Raw genomic sequence first — 20328 nt, forward strand, 5'->3', positions numbered from 1 at the left:
ATAAAAAAGATAGTTTGCTCCAAATTTAAATAATGTCTTAGACTTATTTTCTTCAACCTTAGAGTGTACAGAATTAGTAACTCTATGGTATCAAGTTTCATGATTTCACAGTGAAGAATCCCTACTTTTGAAAGGTTAAAAATGATAATTTTTACTCCAACAAGGCTGTAAAATAATTTTATTTTAAAAGTGAAAATTTTAAGTCTTGATTCACATACGAAACCACACATACATATTCATACCCCAGAGGCACTTCAGGCTGTTGACAAGAAGTCTTTGCAGCAGTTATGGCCCTCTTGCTTCATGGGCACAGTATCCAACAAACACCGGTTCGGCTGCTATGCCACGGCTGTTAAAATAAAGCGGAATGGGTATGACTGTAATCAAACAACTGGCTGCTTGTGTAGGCAGGAAGAGAGATACTGGCAATCTATTTTAATAACTATATAAACAAAGCTACTCCTAAGAAACAACAGATGAACTATTTAGGCAATGAAAAAGGGCCCTATTCTACTTTGGATTGTACTGTTGACTGAACCTCTGTTTCAATCAGAGGCACCAAGCTATTAGCAGACATGTTAAAAAGCTTAAATTCAGGGGTTAGTTCTTTTGATATTCCACAAAATCTACTGCTTTTATTTAAAAGAAGTCCTAAGAAAGGCGAATACAAATCAACTGACATTTACACATTCTTCCCTCTCCCAACCTCAATGTTTCTGTCCTATGCAGCTCTAATTCCATAATTGTCATGATTTTGGGGGAAGGAGTCAGTTTCTTTCAGCTTACACTATCATAAATTAATCTGTTCCCATGTGGCATTACAAACAAACCAATCCCTGTGGATTATGATGGTGCAGTAAGAGTATAAAAACATGTTTCAGAATTAAAATAGTTGTAAACAATATTCTACTTCTCAAATGTTTAAGATATAGGTACTACTGCCACTAATGTTTAGTGGTGCAGTGGAAGAAACTGAATAATAGTTCAGCTTAATGACTGCTGCCCCTAAGCAAGACGTACTCTTAGTAAAGACAAGGCTTGGTGTCTAAGTCTCTGGAGTAGATGCCCATCTACTTGTTTCCTTCCTCCCATCACCATTCCTCTGCAATCTCCATTGCTGTATCCTAGAAGAAGCTGAATCTGGATGCCTACTGCAGTCACAGTACTATTTCAAGAGCAGTGGCCTCGATCTTCAATAGGCAGAGTTACTGTTCAGCCAGTGACCAGGATCTAGGTGTTACAATGTGCTACCTACCTATTCCCCTTGCTCCCTCGTAACCAGCTGCAGTGCAAGCCAGAGCTTTTTGTTCTTTTGGAAAAGCCCTTTTTCTCCTACAACTGCCACAGTCTGTGGCATATGCGATGAATAAAAACATCAGTAGGAATACAGTCCTTGTGTACATGCTAAGACTACGACAGCCCAATACTAAGCTCTTTGAGGAAGCCCCATATACAGGAAACACAACAACTGCAGCCCCATGGAATATTTCACTTCATCAATGGGAATGGAATTGTTCCTCTAGTGTTTTTCTGGTTCAAAGCCTGTATAAAAGGAGTCATTTTCAGGACAATATATCTTTTTATTAAGGTAGTTACTTTCTAATAGGAATTATTCATCCTAAGTCAGCAAAACAGTTTTTCCTTAGAGTACTTTCTGTTGCTAAATATATGCAACAAGTACAGGGAGTAGTCCTTAGTCTGCCCCTGCATTCTGCATCTCTCATACCAGCATTACAAGAGCAGCTGCTGTTATCTGAACCAGCTCCCTTTACAGCAATACAAGTACCAGTGTTAAGGAAGAAGATGGAGATGCAGCAGTGGAGTCAACCAGGTCCAGGAACGGCATAGCTTCGTTCACTGTAAAACCCTAATCCTAGTGGTACAGCCACTGTACACTTAACTGCTCAGTTGTAGCAGTGTTTTCCTAAGCCCCACCAAGAGATGCACCACCCTGCTAAATAATAGGACATAAGTTTTGAAATCCCTTTAATATGGGTTTTAACATGTATTTGTCAACTCTCTCTTAATGTATCTATTTTTCTCATGACTGAGGGAGATAGCACAACTTTCATACAGCTATTTTCCTCACATGATTATTTTAAGCCAGTTTGAAATAACCCAGCCAAGTAAAAATATTCAAGTCACTCTTGATTAAAGTGTGACAGCAAGCTAAACATATACTATATACTCTAAACAAAAGTGCTGTGTCCAGTTCTGGGCCCTCAGTTTGGGAAGGACATTGAGACACTTGAGCGCCTCCAGAGGAGGGCAAACAAGGCTGGTGAGGGGCTTGGAACACAAACCCTGTGAGGAACGACTGAGGGAGCTGGGGGTGTTTAGCCTGGAGAAAAGGAGACTCAGGGGTGACCTTTTCACTCTCTACAACTCCCTGAAAGGTGGCTGTAGCCAGGTGGGGTTGGTCTCTTTCTCCAGGCAGCAACTGACAGAAGCAGAGGACACAGTCTCAAGCTGTGCCAAGGGAAATACAGGTTGCATATCAGGAATAAGTTTTTACAGAAAGAGTGATAAAGTACTGGAATGGTTTGCCCGGGGAGGTGGTGGAGTCACCATCCCTGGATGTGTTTAAGAAAACACTGGATGTGGCACTCGGTGCCATGGTTTAGGTGAGGCGTTAGGGCTGGGTTGGACTCGATGATCTTGAAGGTCTCTTCCAACCCAGTTATTCTGTGATTCCAACAGATAATTATGCTAAGACATCTTCATGAACACGACCAGAGAGCTTGAGTTTCACGTGCTGACTATAACTGCTGTTGCATCCTGTTCTTTAAAGAAATTATTTATATCTACCTTGAACTACTACCACACAGAGTCGATATTTTTCTATGAGTTGTCATAAACTTCTGTAGAGAAATATAATGGTATGTTTCATGCTTGTTGCAGTTCAACTATTCAGCTCTCTGACTGTATACTTCAAAAGTGGAGTCAAACTTGGACTTAAAACCTAAAAATCACTCGTGTCTGTAAGTGTGAATGTACAAAAACAACATCAGCAATAAATAACGAGTGACTTGTCTAGTTACTTTTTAGGAAAAGACCTGGGAGAAGAATGTGTTATGACTGCTGTAAACAAAGTCAGTACATAAATAAATTAAAATTTGTCATGGACTGCTTATCCACCCCCTTCAGCCCCTAAAGTAAGGCAATACATGAAAGAAAAGCTTGCCCAAGCTCAACTTGCATGCAAACAGTTCCAGTTGATTTCCTGCTACAGGTCTTTAATTATTATTTATAATAAATAAGTAACACCACCTTTTTTTTTTTTAGAAGTCTGCTCTTCCTTCTGTCAGTGTACTCCTCTCACATACCCTTTAATATAATTTTTGTCTGAAAAAAAGTCAATCATGGTGTTGATTTTTCCTTTACAGGAAAGAGAAACACAGAAGAGTCTTAATATTTCACCGAAAAAAGTGAGTTCTGAAAATTTTAGTTGCAAAACTGTCCAGAGCTCCTGTCTTAATGTATCAGTTTTCCTCTTCTGTGGATACAAAATCAAATGTGATTGCCTTTACAGTCATGTTAAACTGCTAGCTCTCTTCCCTTCATCTCCAGGCCAGCGGTTTATACCTGTACCTTTATTCCACTGGTTATAAAAACGGAGAACCAAGATACACTGTAGCTACTAAATCTTACCGGAGCATGCGGCATCGATGATTAGTTAGCCTTTTGTAGGCATCCTGCAAGTTGGTCACATTGCTGCTGCTCCAGAGTCTTTCCCCAACAGCACTTGCTCGAGGCCTGTAAAGTTATACGAAGTTTTAGAGTAGGTATGGTGTATAACCAAGAATGGATATTTTTTGTTAATACCAGGTCTAATATAATATTTCAATATCCAGAAGCATTACTTTTCATAGCTGCTTAGGTTCAGCACAAAGCACTGTTAGAAATAGCATACAGTCCTGTGGGATTAATTAATGCTTCTTATAGCTGGCTTTTGAAAATCTAATGATAAAGCAGTCCATACCATAATCTTGGTGTCAGGTTAGTTGCATCCACGAATTCCCCCCACAGGCAAGCTTCTCCACCTATTAAAAGTTTCTTCTGTTCCTCAGATCCTGAATTCAAACCAGAAAGTCAGCATTCTTCTCTGTCCAGAAGATGGGCATATATCAACAATTAGATAGGACTGATGTTCAGTTGTTTTCATAGAAAATACCTGAGCTATCCTGAGCATTAATTTACATTTTGGTAGTTTTGTTACTAAATGGGAGAACCACAAAGCTATTTGCCCAGAGAAGCTATTTCTCTGGTCTGTCAGAAAGGATTTTACCTTTTGTGCTCTGAAGAGATTCCTCAGCTTTTTGACATTCCTCAGAGATTTAAAAGCTGATGGAAACTGTTCATTCTATCACATGCAGAACATTCCTTGAAAAAATTACTTAGTATTATCCTTAATGAGCTCTGAGAGTCTGAGAGCTCCTCGCACAAAATGAAAGCCCCATGGAAAGCGTAAGATGTTTGTACCAACTTTAGATCCAGGGAAGAGAACGTGTCTTTTTCTAGACTAGTTTAATAATCAAATAATAACAATAAATTCAGTGTCTACGAACAGCCATTTTGCACAACTCTGCTCCTAAAGCATCTGCCCACCTAGTCCAGCATTCTACTTTATGCAAACACCAGTATCAGATGCTTGATAAAGGCAATACCTTTCCCTGTGAGAAGTGCAAAGTTCCCTTTTTTTTAAAGGGAAGTTCATGGCTTTAAAATGTTGGACACAGCGTGAATATGTAAGCTAGTTTTACACACATTGAATGTATTGGGTATATTACACTAGGTGTCTGCAGTAGTGTCAGCACAGGGGTGGGGAGGAAGTTTTTGCAGACATTTCTTTCTCTCCTTAAATAACACGGACTCTGCTCCTAAAGCATCTGCACAACTCTGCTCCTAAAGCATCTGCCCACCTAGTCCAGCATTCTACTTTATGCAAACACCAGTATCAGATGCTTGATAAAGGCAATACCTTTCCCTGTGAGAAGTGCAAAGTTCCCTTTTTTTTAAAGACTTTTTCAGAGTTCTAGCTGACCATAATTCCTTTGATGATACTATAATCACAGTGATGGGATGGCCACTTTAAATAGCCCTATTCTTTCCATTTACACTGTACTGTAAACCAAGGAGTTTCATGCACAGAACACACATGTAAAAAAGGGACAAACCAGGGAAGTTAAGTGGTTCAACACTGTAGTATTTCTTCCAGTCTTGCCCATAACTAATGTAGTCTAAGTACCACGGTGCTGACAGGACAGCAGTGAACCCAGCTCCTGTGACCTTGCTCAGTTCATGAGCGTAGTTATTTGCCATCCACACTTGAACTACGGTGTCCGGTTTCAGCTAAAAGAGGAAAAGACAAAATAAACAAACTAACCCAACTTAACCCAAAACTACAAATGCCAATCCTAATTGTTGTTATCAAGGAAAAGGATCACAACTTTCAAAACTCTATTTATTTTGTTTTGAAGAGGAAGATTTTGGAAACTTAGCTCTTGTCATTCCCCCCCCCCCCCGCCAAGTCTAAAGCTGATTAGCTTTTTGCTGGTTTAAAACACTCAGCTAGAGTGAAGCCTAGGTTATGCTATGGACAGTTAATGCTTTAAGAGGATTCCAACATGCACCACATATCTGACCAGCTGTTAAATGCTGAGTATTTGGTGTTACTAGACCAGACACATAGTTACATGAGACAAAAAAACTCATAGAAACTTCTCTACCTTTAACTCTGATGTTTTAAACCTATTTTATTAACTATGTTCACCTTTAAAGAGCACTTCAATGCTGATGTTCCTGTTTCACCTATTACATATTCAACAAATGATGATTTCAAGGGATTGAAATTACCCACAGCTGGAGGGACTTGCTTATGTCAGCAGACTTGGCTTTAACTCTTAAGAGACAAAGCCAGATCTACTTAATAGTCTGCTCTGGAAGCCTCACACAATATTGTGGTGTTATGCAAGAGTACCTTACTAATTTTTGCATCTTACTTGCGCTTTGTGATCAAAGACTTCTTGCCAGACCATTTGTCCTTTGTTGTAGGAGGAAACAATGTCCAACATGCTAGAATTTAGAAATCAGTTCAGGTTTGTTAACTTCAATGAGATAAGTACAAGCACTCAAAGTAGCAACATTTTCTACCCCAAGGCATATCAGACCTTTCCCACCACTGCATAGGGGACCAAGAAAAAGCAGGTTGTTCTGGTTTCAGAACCATGCTTGCAGAGCATGTTCTACCATGTAGAACAATGGGCACATGCATTAACACAAACCAGCAACTTATACAGTGACTAAGTGATGGGTGACTAAGTCCGTGTTATTTAAGGAGAGAAAGAAATGTCTGCAAAAACTTCCTCCCCACCCCTGTGCTGACACTACTGCAGACACCTAGTGTAATATACCCAATACATTCAATGTGTGTAAAACTAGCTTACATATTCACGCTGTGTCCAACATTTTAAAGCCATGAACTTCAGACCCAGTATTTTAAAATAAAGTGGATAGTTCCAAATATGTGGCAATTTTTCAAAATAATATGATAGATACTAAGTCAGCTTCCATATCTGCACCTCGATGCCACCCTCTAATAATGGCTGTGAAAAACTGAGAAAGAATTAAAAAATCAACATACTTCTGAACATAGTAAGATTCCAGTTTAGCATAGTCAATGCCAAAACCTTGCTTCTTCATGAACTCTTTCACCTCAGGGTTAGATTTCCTTAAATAAAAACAAGAAAACAAGTTTAAAAAATTTTTTTTTTTATGTTTTAAACCAGATTTCCCAATCATTTCTACCTATTCACAGCACACTAACTGATGCCTTAGCATGCCACAGCCTGGAACATAGTGCAGAGCAGAAGCAGCAGGTTAACATGACTTAGATATTTTGAAAGAGTTTCATCCAGATTTGAAATAAAGCCAACAGACCTAATCTCAGGTAAATCTGGAGTCCCTGTTCTGAAGCAGTCTCTGGCAGGCTGCCTCCTAAGAGCTTTGGGGCTCCTATCATCTCAGCCACTTTGTGCAAAGGTTATCAGAAGTCTAAGTACTTAACAATTTTATGCTTCTACCACAAAAAGCAAATCTACATTTCTGTGCTACAGCATTTACCAGTTTTCCTTCTCTATAAAAATTAAATAATGTCCTGAGTGTTTGGATTTGATCTTTAAAGAGAATGTAAAAATACTAACTAGACCAATTTGAATGCTCATCAAAATGCTCCAAATCCTTTATTATTAGTTAGTCTCTCCAGAAGAGAGACTCCAAAATATTCAACATCCACAACTGAATTAAGAACACTATTAATACATGCTATACTGCTAATACAAACACCTATGAATCTGTTTGGTAATTCTTACTGTTACCCTATTTTCTGGAGGGCAGAACTCAATGTAAACACCTACTTTAACACAAACCATTAAATGTTAATTTTCTTATCTAATACTTTTCTAACATACTAGTCCTCTGTCCTGCCAGGGTAATTTTCATAAATAAATCCTTTAGAATACTTGAATATTTATGAAACTACAAGTCAAAGCAAAATTCTGCACATCAGTTGCTTTTTGAGGATCACAAATGATCTGCCTGTAAATTGTTACAGAGGTAGGAGTGGAGATCTTTTGGTTATGCAGTGAAAACTATCTTATGCAACTGAGTTCTGTAATTGATGCAGGTGGACAGGTTTAGGAGGCACTAGGTATTTGTTCTTTGAATTGTCACCATACCAACAACTGAAGTCCACTTCATCTCCTCCCAAATGAATGAATTCATCTGGAAATACACTGCTGATCTCCTTAAAGAACTTAGTCATGAAGTCGTAAGTTGTATTCCAAACAGGATTTACAGGTCCAAAGGACCCAGTTGGCTGTCCTCCATTGTAACAAGGAGTGAGAAGATCTTTTTGACCTAATAAAAACAATTAATAGATGACACTCAGTTTCATGTTGCTATGCTAACTTTGCTAGCAGGAAGAAGCAGTTAGCCACATTAAAAAGGTAAATATTCATTACCTAAGTGCTCATCTATTTTAAATATAATCAAATAGAGGCAGGATGAAATAATACAACTTGTAAAAGGTTGAAGAACGCTCTAACTGGCAATCAGGACTGACTTTCCGATATATGATTTAACACAACCTAACACATGTAAGATGTCACAATACCTGGAAAACAGCATTTGGTTAACTACTTGAACAAAAGAAAAAGCTTTAATGAATATCAGAAGGAATCCAGTTAGACAAAAGCTAAACATCATGAGTATGCTTCAGAGGCTTCTTTTCTCTTTTTTATTATTCTGGGTTTTTAACACCTAAGTCAGTGTGAGATACATAGCTCAAGGAAGAATGATGTCTAAAGCACAATCTGTACCCTTGCACACACATCTAGCATAGAACATGTCAACAGAACATGGTTCTTCAGTCATTTTATTTCCTGTAACCTGTAAAGGTCATGACATCACTTAATGCCTCTTCCTTACCTCTTATCTCCAAAGCACTATTGGTTAGTCCTTAAAAAATTAATTTGTTTGCTACTACTTACTACAATTTCTTAACAATTAATACTTTCTTGGGCATACCTTTTCCCCAAGACTGTGTGTGTCCTGGTGTATCAAACTCCGGGATAACTCTGATTCCTCTTAACCGGGCATACTCAATCACCAGACGGACATCAGTAGGAGTATAGATGAGATTAGAGGAGTATGCCCCCTGTAAAATATTCACATTTAGAGACAACACACTATACCAGCAGATCACAAAATTTGGACGGAAATATTTTAACTTAGACTGGAGAGCAGTTTTACAAGTCGGCTGTGGTTTATCAACTGCACAGACATAACTTTTTACTTAACTTGTGGGGAGGAGAAAAATCCTACCAAAACAACAAACTCACAACACTAAGACAGATTGCCTTAAGGAGACCTTCCTTTCCTCCTTAGCTTGCAGTTACTGAAGAACACAGAAAAGCTAGTTTCTTTTCCTTCCGAATTTTGAAAGATATGGTTCTCAATTCTTCCGTACAGAGGCAAGTTATTTTTCTCCATTAGCTCTGAAATATAGGGACCTCACTACATAACATACAAGACTAATGGAAAAATTCTGCCAAGTCAGAAAGAACTTCCAGCACCTCTGCTTCTTGGTTTTGTGCGACTAATTTAGCATCACGATGTGTTTCTTTTTTGACCCTAATTTGAGTGTAATTCCACTCTCACGCAGCCAACAAATGTGACAATGACCCAGATTACTACAGTTTGGTGAAACAGATGCTTGCCAAAGATGCTCTTCATGATAAAGAGCACCTTAAGCTTCTGCTTATCTGAAAATGATTTCCACAGCTGAGTTACTCAAAAAAGGAAACAGCAGACAAGAAGCCTTCCAAAGAGAAGCTTGTTGAGACAAAGACCATCTCCCTCTCTCTAGCTGTCAGCGGGATATATGACAGAACTCTACCAGAGTTTGCTTTTACAAAAAATAATCTGTTGCATTATGCAACATCTACAATTTTTGAATTATAAAATTCTTCACAGCATCTGCTCAAGTACTGCCAACATAATTTTCACGAGGTTCAGATTCTAGCAAGCATTTTAAAACAGAATCACAAATCTTGTACTTAGGCTCAACTATTCTTAACTACATTTGATTTGGCTCCTACTGTATCGTGACTGAGCAAGAACCTCATGGTGGCTCTCACTAATGTAACAAAACTTACTATGCATCTAGAAATAAAGAGAAACATTCCACTGTATTTGCTTCAGGAAAAAACCTTGCACTTTTGGATCTCTTACAGACATGATGTGTTTTGTAAGGATAATATTACTATTGCAGTGGTGCTAAGAGCTGGCAGGAAAATCTCTTACATTTGTCTGAGTGGCAGAAGTCAACCAGTTAAAGAAACCCATCAGCAGAAATCCAAGCAGTGTTTGCTACTTATTTGCATAACGTTAGTGTTTGAAGGCCTGCAAACACTGAAGATCAGTCAGAAAATTTGCACAGAAGAGTAAAGGTGGTCATTTACGACGTATCCAAAAGAAGACTTAAAAATGGTCCACATAGAAACTCAGGCAGGATCCTAAATATGGACTTGCTGATTATTGGTCCCATGGTACTGTTTCACAATCAGCCAAAGCAGATGTACTCAAGCATTGGTTAACTCTGCATGTTATTTTCATTAAATATGTGCCAGATTTCTGCCCTTCTACCCTGCTCCAATGATGTTCACTCACCTTATCACTTAATTCAGGAAAATAAATGCTCTGGTAAGGGAAGGACTGATCATCTACTATATGCCAGTGGAGAACATTGAACTTATTAAAAGCCATGGCATCCTGTAACAAATAATGTAACAGAGTCTAGTTAAACACTTCATACTCATACAAAATCTATGCAAAAAAGTGGTCTTGTCCCAGCATATCCCAGATGCCTAGAGCAACAACTAAGAAAGAAAAAACCTCAACCAAACCAAACCACTCAAAAAACTAATCAAAACCCAACAATCCCCCCACCAACAAACCAAAAAGCCATTCTACATTTCAGTAAATCCTAGAAGCACATGCCTCTACTGCTCCACCCCTCTGCAATCTATTTTCACCACTGCTGTCAACAAACTATTCATTTGACCCCCCCCATTCTACCAGCCTGTGTAGTATGAACTGCTACGAACACTTATGAATTTCTTCCACTTCAGAACACATACCCTGAGATTAGCTCAGGTGCTTACAGCACAGTGCTACTAATGCCAAGGTCACAGATTTGACCCCCATATGGACCATTCACTTAAAAATAGGACATGATGATCCTTCTGGGTCAACACAGATGGTTCTGCGGGTAATTTCGTATGCACCATCAACAATTTCAGCGTACAGAAAAGCTTATATTTTTATAACTAAATACCTTGGACTTGAAAACAGAACAGCATGAGAGTTTCCTACTACATAGTACATCCCTTCTCACTAGTGAGTTCGGCAGAATCCTTTTCAAATGCACACAAAATAAACTAAACATTTTCCCTGCAAAAGACAGCGCTTCTTTTATGTTTTTATTCATAACAGTGTCATTACTTCCTTTTTTTCATCTTGAAGATGATCAAGATAAATGTTAACACACTTATTTTAGAATTATGACTCCAGTTGGACAGTTACACACATACCTTGAGTTATCTTGGCTTGCTAGTTACTAGAAGGGGGTGCTGTGAGCAGACCAAATAAGTGTTTACATCGTTCATGATTGACAGCAACACAGCTGCTCCCAAGCCCTTGCTATACAGTTTTTTTCCCCATCCATTCTTCCCATTATTTTTTCACCTAGGTGTATTTAAGGAGGTGATAAAATCTCTTCAGGAACTGTCACCAAATACAAAAAAAGATTTCTATCTTGTCCATTCCGTAGATTTATTTCATCTGTTTGATTACACTCAGAAGTTTTAACTGCCATGTCTTCATGCATTTCTAACCAATACCATCCTTCAACATAGAAAATTACATCCCTTGACCTTCAATTCATCTACTCCCTCCTCAAGAACAATGCTGTTCCTGGAAATGCAGTGCAATAGTTGAACACAAACAAGAAATCTACTTGAACTGCTGCCCTAAGTATCTAATCACCACATGTCAGAGAAGAGATTACTGATGCTTTTTATTAGTTGGGATTCCAGCAGGCCCAGAGGTGGGAAGAAAAACATTCTTCTTAAACCAGCAAACACCATGAAATGTAGCTCTGATAATGTATTAGAGACAGACATGCAATTTAAGGAAAGAAAGCAGAATAGCAGCAGTTACAGAAACACAAAAATAGCCAGAAATGCAAGTCTCTTTGGACATCTTTTTTAGACAAGACAAAAAATATTGACACAAATATCTGAGGCTTTGAAGCACCCTCTGTCGCAAATGTAACACTGCATTACTTGCTGAACAGGCGTTGACCTTGAATGTGAAAACAAGTGGTAAATACTTAAAGGACAAGTTCTGAGCACAGTTCAAGGATGACCTCAGAAATTAAAGACTGTTGTTATCTGCACTCTTTCTGCCTATCCTATGCCTATTTTTTAAAGTTCTGCAACATGGAGGGGAAATTTCAAGTATTATTTCATCTTGGAGAAGCAAGACAGAGACAAGATGGGAAACTGCCTGTTACTTCACTTCAACCAACTAAATAATCCCTCCTACAAGGACTTCATAAAAAAAACAACAGGGAGTGCAAAACAATAAAAACCCCATCTTTGGCTGCTAAGCTTATACAAATACATCACCTTTCCATCAGGGCTGGAGCACATTAATTCTTAATGTGGTTGCTTAAGCTTTTTGGAGGAAGTTTTGTTTGGTTTTATTGATTTGTCTGGGCTTATTCAGTGAACATTTCGAATTTTCTCCCTTGCTCTTAATTACTGGCTTGTACTTAGCAGCCTAAGGAAGGACTACTTAAGCCTGCTGCTGGACTACCAAAGTCTGCCCCAAAAGACTGGAGTTCTCCTGAAATCACTGTCACTGAAGTTAGAATTTGCAAGGTATCCTTTGTATTGCTTGATGACAGTCAGACATCTCAAAACACACTTCCAAGAAATAATGCATAAGCTGGTTTAGGCATCAGAAAATACAGAGAATCTGAGGTACCACAAACACCAATCCCTTTTAGAGAATCAATAATCACTGTGTCTGCCCACTTGACTCCTCTCCAGTCCATGTTCAGACCTTTGCTTAGCAAATTTCACTCTGTCCTTTTACAGTCAGACAGAGGAGATGGGTTCTTCTTTCATACCATTTACAGTTGCTACCTGCTTCAGGAGCCAAAACAGAACAAAAAGCTTTTATTATTAATGATATAAAACTGCCTACTTACCAGGTTTGTAAGAATAGACTTCAATGGTAAATAATGCCTTGAAGTATCTAATAAGACTCCTCTATGAGCAAATCTTGGGAAGTCATTGATTTCAGATTCATTGACAAGAAACTATGAGAATAAAATTTTAAAATTAGAATTTTATATTAATTTCACATTTATTTCAATCAGGAAGTACTTCTTTTTCAGAAAATGATTCTTGGAAATATGTAACAAACTGAAATGTTGCTGAATGAAACTGGTAGATCTGCTCTGCCTAGAGTTTAGTTAATAGCCATACTTACACTTCCATAGTCATCTTCATGAACCAACTGGCTGAAGGTTTCCAAACCTGGAAAAATATTCAAGAAAGGGATCTCAATTACAGCTCAGTACCTGCCCTTAAAATTTTAGTTACAAACAGCACCACAACCATTTACGGGCATTCAGAAAGAATGTTTTGTAGCTGAGTTTCTTTCTCTTTAGCACAGTTCCCTTAATTGCTCAAGCATCACCATTTAAAAAACTCTGGAGAGAACCATTTAAATTCTCTATTAAGCACAGATACTGAATACCTGTGCTACTGCTCAGCTGTAGCAGATTAATCTCCAAACAGTAAGAAAGTTACTGAGAGTAAGGTGGGAATCTCTGGTTTTGTTGTACCTCTATTCCTGTAATTTCTGGAACTGCTGAAGTTTCTAATTCAGCATGAAAAAAATCTGTTGATTTATAGGATTTATAGGTAGCTAATATATAGACTTAACATTCCAGTAAGCACAGCAGATTGAAATGTCAGGATTATTATTCTTTGTGATGTGTTCAGCATGTCCACTTCATAGATGCAGTCAGGAAACAATCTGTTCACACTGTAGTTTGGAAATCTTGTTGCTTGGCCTGGCTTATTTCAGGCACAGCAAGCATGTACTCACAGTGTGCCACTGGATCTGAGATTCTGAGCATCTGGACCAAGGGTCTAACTGAGTATCCTTCTGGCCTGACTAAGCTTACTTCCAATGAAGTACTGAATGAGATCAAGGCTCAGTGGTGAGCTGGTTCTTGGTCTGCCATGAAGTTTGTATAAGCCCTAAACAAATAGCTCAATATGAAAAGCATCGGCTTACCTCTTAAAGCACCCCATACCTCAGAAGCTTTCAGTATAGCCACAGGTTCAGTTACAGTTAAATGGTCTAAAGAAAAGAAAAAAAAAGCTTACTCTTTAAAAAAGAATGATTTGCAAGGACAATGCCAAAAGGCATTAAAAAAATTCTTCAAGTGCAACATCTCCCTTTGTGTATTAAATTCCAACCAATCCTGCTTTTAATGATAGCACACAATTATTTTTTATCTGTGTTTTCCTATATAAAACAAACTACTGTTTAGAGAATCAACAGCTCATCAGAAAGAAGATAAAAGAAGTAAGGTGCTTAGTAAGGGCAATGTTAGAATATTGTACGTGAGCCAAAATTCCAGCAAAATTTAACCCAATTGACTTAAAACATAACACACTTTTGCATTTAAGACATATGTGATAAAGGTTGGGTAGCTAAGCCAAATTTTTCATGATTATGAGACATTTACTTCTCTTTTTACCTTCCTTTTATATAGTTTATGGTTACATATTTTTTAAATATATAAGTTGTCACATAATATTGTCAGGTGTTTACTATTAAGGTCTTACTACAAAAAAAAAATACTAATTTTTTTTTACAGAATCACAGAATATGCTGAGTTGGAAGGGATCCATCAGGATCATCAAGTCCAACTTCTGGCCATGCACAGGACACCCCCAAGAATCACACCATGTGCCTAAGAGTATTGTTCAAATGCCTCTTGAAATCTGTCAGGCCTGGTGCTGTGATCACTTCCCTGGGGAGCTTGTTCTAGTTTCCAGCCTTGATACCAACTTTAACCTCCCCTATTCAGCTTTGTGCTGTTACCTCAAGTCCTGTCACTGATCATGAGAGTGAAGAGATCAGGACCTGCCCCTCAACCTTCCCTTGTGAAGACCACAGTGAGGGCCCCAGTTCGTCTCCTCCAGGCTGAACAGACCAGGTGACCTCAGCTGCTTCTCATACATATTCCTCTCAAGGCCCCTCACCATCTTTGTGGCCCTCCTTTTGACACTCTCCAATAGTTTTATATCTCACTTACACTGTGTCACCCAGCACTCCAGGTGAGCCAGGTGAGGCTGCCCCAGTACAGAGCAGAGCAGGACAATCCCCTCCCTTGCCCAGCTGGTGATGCTGTCCCTGATGCACCTACAGGATGCCAGGTCACCCTGTTGACCAAAGCACCAGTATGGGGGCAGTAAGATGAAGTGTGGTAAGTAAAATGAAGAATGGTACCTGAAGGAATCCACAACAATCCTCCCTGAAGCTGAGTACTGGAGTACAGTACAAAGTACTAGTGGGAAAAAAAAAGCTAAAATAATTTTGATTTTGAATTTAAGGTGATTTAGTAATTTTTAGAGAAGAAACAAATATATTTTAAGTATTTTTAAAAATTACATACATTTATATGGATACAAATATACTACATCTATAGATTTATATTACTATTCAAACATCAAAGCAACAATTGCATATCTGAAAGAGCAGAGAAAAAAAATCAAGAGGTTGAATTACTGTACAATGACTTACGTAATCTGTGTGAGTATGAAAGAATGGTTGGCTACAATTTACACAGTTTAAACATTTATCTAAACTGCCAGAGAAAAGCCATTTAGCGACATGAAGTAAGTACCTCAAGCATCCACGTTAACCTAAGAACTGATTACACATACTGGATGTTCGGGGTAAAAAAGAAAATTTAGAAGACTACTGCAATCTCCACAGGTAAACTGTAGGGGAAATGTGATAAATTGTCAAGGATTTATTTCCAACACAGCAGGTTTGATTAGGTTTTTTTTTTTTTTTTTTTTTTTTTTTCTGAACAAGTATCATACCTTAAATGAACTTGGAAAGCTTTATAATAAGCTTCTTGAAACATTTCACACAAGCAGGTAAGAACTTAGCACGCAGGACAGATTACCTGTACTTTGATTACATATCCAATACTCTTGCCAAGACAGTCACTGACTGGTCCACACTATCTTTATTAATGAGCCAGACCACCCAAACCAGCAAGTCACCAACAACAGCATTTTTCAGAATCTGTACCCTTAAAAAGACAGCCCATTAAAAACCAGAAAATTAAAACTTGCTGAAGCCTGGAATGCTCAGCTTATTGTATGAAGAAAACATGTTATTTGTACCAGAAAACTTATTTCTTAAAGCAGAAGGAAAAAACTGCCTGCTCTAAAGTATGCAAACTAAAAATCACATGGTCTGACAGATTCCATGACATAAGACAAGAACCAGCTTTGATTAAAATCTTAAGTTCACAAACAAGCTCAAATAATAATAAAGCAGCACAATAACCTGACTGGCAGAACAATGTCAAGAGCATTAGCATTTTTGCTACTATATTTCATTTGCATGGAAATGTATTATAAGCTTGCACATAAAAAATGAACTCTTTGGCAACATGTCCCAAAAGGATTGAGTAAATTTAATATCAGTACATTCTGTCACAAGTCAGGTGGAATTAATCCTACTGCAGATGTATGACTTGAGATTAAAAGGATCTTTTTTCTAAGGATCTGTATCCTGGATACCAAACAACAGAAGATTATCTCAAAACAGGTCTAGATTAACTGAATATGTTGATTTTGTGTTAGCCTGCCCAGACAAAAAGCAGTATTATTGCTCAGTCTTATTTCTGTTAAGGAAATTCTCTGGCAATTAGTACTTTAATAGAGTACTTCTCCACTCTGGACTTTACTCACACAGAAGTAAAGAAGCATAGAAAAATAAGTCCAATATAAACAGCATATTTTCAAATTTTACAGACAGAAAGGAAGTGGATTTATAGGACTGCAAGATGAATAACAAGTTCAACGAACACTTTCTGGTTTTCCTGGAAAAACAGGAAATACCATGTGCATACCTCAGTGTAAGTAGCTTCAACTTAAATGCAGTCACTTCTCAAGAGATGGTAAGCAGCGACAGTCTTCCCTCGATAAATACCCTGTACTGAAAGGGATCATCTCCTGACTATGCACAGATCTCACTATAGATAACTGGCTACTGCACACTATGGTATCTCTGATTCCTAATGCTAGCTGCTAGAAAAGATAGTAGCAGGTGAAGTGATCTGTATGATAGCTGAACTGCAAAAATCATAGGCGAGCTTCACGATTCACTGTGGGCTGAGATTTCCCACAGCATCAAGAGCAAGAATTTTCTTCTGGTGAAATTTTGTGGTCTTCCGAGAGCCTTTGCTTTCCAGTTCCTTGAAAAAACCACCCCAAAACCTGCTGACTTCTACGCCGGACACGTGATAGGAAAACAAGCGCGTAACGGCGCTGCCTAAGCGGGGGAAGGAGGAGCGCGGTGAGCGGCCGAGCGGGTACTCACAGGCCTCGCTGGAGGCGAGGTGCGGGTGCCTGTCACAGCCAGGGTCCCCCGCCTCGATCACCACCTGCAGCTGGAACAGCTCGGGCTCCGCTCGGGCAGCCAGCGCCCTGCGGCCCCACGTCCGCCGCCGGGAATGCCCGAATATGTACTCATAGTACCTGCCGGGGAAGCAGAGGCGCCGGCGGGGCCCTGAGGCGGCTGCTCCCGTCCCCGGGCCGCCGCTGCAGCACCTCGGCCCCGCCGCCGCTCACCTGCGGAAGGCGTCCTGCAGCAGCCCGCAGCTCGGCCCCGCCGAGGAGCCGGCGCCATGCACCAGCTGGAAGCGGCTGGGGGCTAGCTGCAGCTGGCGAGGGTACGTGCGGACCCACTGCGGCAGCGGCCACAGCGAGTCCTCGGGGACGGCGTCTGCCGCCAGCTCCCAGCCGGACGGCTCCGGCTCGGCCTCGGTCCACGGGGCGCCGTGGCGGAGGCTGGTGCTCACCAGCACAGCGGGGACCACGACGAGCCCCAGCAGCAGCCCAGCCAGCCCCATGGCTCTGCCCATAGTGCGGCAGCTGCCTCAACCCGCCCGTTCCACTGACAGGGCAGCCTGACTCCGCCTCCGGCGCCACGGGGCCGTCGGGGCGGGCTCGGAGCCTCAGTGCCCGCCCGCAGTACCGCCCGCCGGGCGGCCCCTCGGCGGGGGCCCTTGGCTGGAGGGGGTACGTCCTTCATGCTCCTCTGAGCGGTTTTCTCACATAAAAAACCCGTTAACTATTAGCATCCGAAGGAGATTCACGAAGATGGTAAATGGTCTGGGTGAGAAGATGTATGAAGACCGGCTGAGGTCACTTGGTTAGTTCTACCTGGAGGAGACTGAGGGGAGACCTCATTGTAGTTTTCAACATCCTCGTGAGGGGAAAAGGGAGAGGGCAGGTCCCTATCTCTTCACTCGTCACTAGTGACAGAATTTGAGGCAAGAGTATGCAGCTGAGTTACGAGAAGTTCACGTCATTATCAGGAAAAGGTTCTTCACACAGAGGGTGGCTGGGCAGTGGAACAGGCTCCCCAGGGAAGTGATCACAGCACCAACCTGACAGAGTTCAAGAGGCATTTGAACAATGCTTTCAGGTATGTGGTGTGATTCATGGGACTATCCTGTTCAGACCTATGAGCTGGACTTCAATGATCCTGATGGGTCCCTTCCAGCTCAGCATATTCCATGACTTTCCAACAGCCAGCACCATGAGCTCCCGCACACGGCCCCACTACAGAATTAGTGAACATAGCATGGCCATCTTAATTTCTGTATGGAAAGGGTGTGATGAAGATCACACTTTTATGAAGCAAAGATTCTGCATCTCTTGTACTGCTACAAAACAATTTCGGTCTCAGCAGAAACTACTTTTTCACAGGCTTTCTGCAGAATGTGTTACAAGCTGTATAGTGAACAAGCAGGAGTCTGAGTTGCAGTGAAGTGTTTTAGCCTTTAACTAAACAAACCCAGTGTTTTGGCCAATCTCAATGTAAACTTGGGGAAGTTGTTCTGAAGTGTTTGTGAAGAAAGAAAATCAAGCATTTCAAGACTTGAAGTCGCAGTGAGGAGGAATTCAGGCTTCATGCCACTTCTAATTGAATGCTTAATGCAAACACTGAAGTGTCATCATTGTTGCTTTGGCTGATGCACCAGTTAAACTCACAGCAATGATGAGGGAGCTGACACCTGCAGTCTGCTACTGCAGAGTAACCGAGGAGCTGGTCAGCCATCCTCAAGAGGATAGATCACAAAACATGCTAGTTTTGCCATTTGCTGTCCCTGGCCATGCAAGTGGAGTAGAAGGGCTTAATGGAAAGTGTTTGATGCAGGCTATCCATAGCAGAATGTTATTTAATCTTGTAATGCTATAAGTAAAAGGAATTCTTTATTAGGTGATTTCAAAGAGGCACAACAGGACAGCTGCAGACCTACCCTCCTGCCCCTGCATGCCAGGAGACACATGGGAATGACAGCGCTGTCTTTTCTGGTGCTCTCAAAGCCAATTGTAACACTCTTCAAGCTGTGGCAGAGGTTTCCAGCTGCCTGTTAAATATACCTTATATAGCTTTCCTTTGCCTGGTGTGATTGTCTCCTCAACTGTGTTGATTCAACTGTTCCTGCTGCCTACCTCTGTTCATCTTTTAAGACATACTTAGAAATTATGGGTTATTTCATAGTTTCCTTTGACATATCTTGATCCGTAAGCTCTCAGGGAAGGAGAGGGTAGGGATAATTATCTGCAGTTGAAGGGGGCCTGTAAGATACTGTACTAAATCTGTTAACCAGCCTGGTCACCACTAATGTAATTCTCAGACACACTGAGAATTTTTTCTTTCAGGTGTTTTCGGTGTCTGTATCTTCTGTAGAGCAAGTCTGTTTTATACCAATGAAGTGCACCTATTAGTCATCTAATAAATAGTCACCTAATAATTAATTATAATCACACTTTAAAATTCTTATTCTGTGAACAAAATAATAAGTAAATGAAGTTTGCTTTTTAATTTTCTCTGGGTAAGATTTTCTGATGATGAATAAAGAAACCTGGTAGTCTTTCCTTGTGTAAGTCCACAAATATAGTTTCTTTCTTCTACCCACTGGTATACTGGACAAAATTGTAGAAACTTGGTATCTTGGCCTCTGGGATTTAACAATTACTGGGTGGAGTATTCAGACATGAACATGCTATCCTCTTTTTCTGAGGAAACCTTGCTGTAGTGTCTTTGGTTACCACAAACAATCTAAGTCTGCATCAGCATTTTCAGACACTTAGCTTTGAAGTATTATGATGTAACCCAGTTTTATGTTGCATCTCAGGACTGGTTGTAAGCTCACAGTAGAGGATAAGCAGGACACATTGAATTGAAGAATACTGGACTGCAGGCTGTAGTTGTTCTCTTCAGGGACCAGGTGATTTCAGAGGAGTTTCCACTGAACACAGCAGAACGATGAAACTGCAGAACTAGGACTGTAATTGTTTCCATCATTGTGCACAATCAAAGAAGACATTAGTGTGCTTCATGCTCTTAAAAAAAAAAAAA

General features: G+C 40.1%; 1 protein-coding gene across 1 annotated transcript; it reads right to left on the reverse strand.

The window, feature by feature from the left end:
- Window positions 1–160: 160 nt before the first annotated feature.
- HEXB (hexosaminidase subunit beta) lies at window positions 161–17845 on the reverse strand. The gene is made up of 14 exons (XM_084225704.1): window positions 17526–17845; window positions 17275–17432; window positions 13939–14004; window positions 13123–13169; window positions 12839–12949; window positions 10231–10332; window positions 8587–8716; window positions 7737–7917; window positions 6644–6730; window positions 6003–6075; window positions 5178–5352; window positions 3983–4073; window positions 3652–3756; window positions 161–349 (listed from the first exon to the last, which is right to left on the reverse strand). Exons 1-14 carry the CDS (start codon window positions 17816–17818, stop codon window positions 286–288), a joined length of 1683 nt encoding a protein of 560 aa, XP_084081830.1. The 5' UTR covers window positions 17819–17845; the 3' UTR covers window positions 161–285.
- Window positions 17846–20328: the final 2483 nt, after the last annotated feature.

This window comes from Fringilla coelebs, assembly GCF_963513975.1.
Source record: "Fringilla coelebs genome assembly, chromosome: Z".
Lineage (NCBI taxonomy): Eukaryota > Metazoa > Chordata > Aves > Passeriformes > Fringillidae > Fringilla > Fringilla coelebs.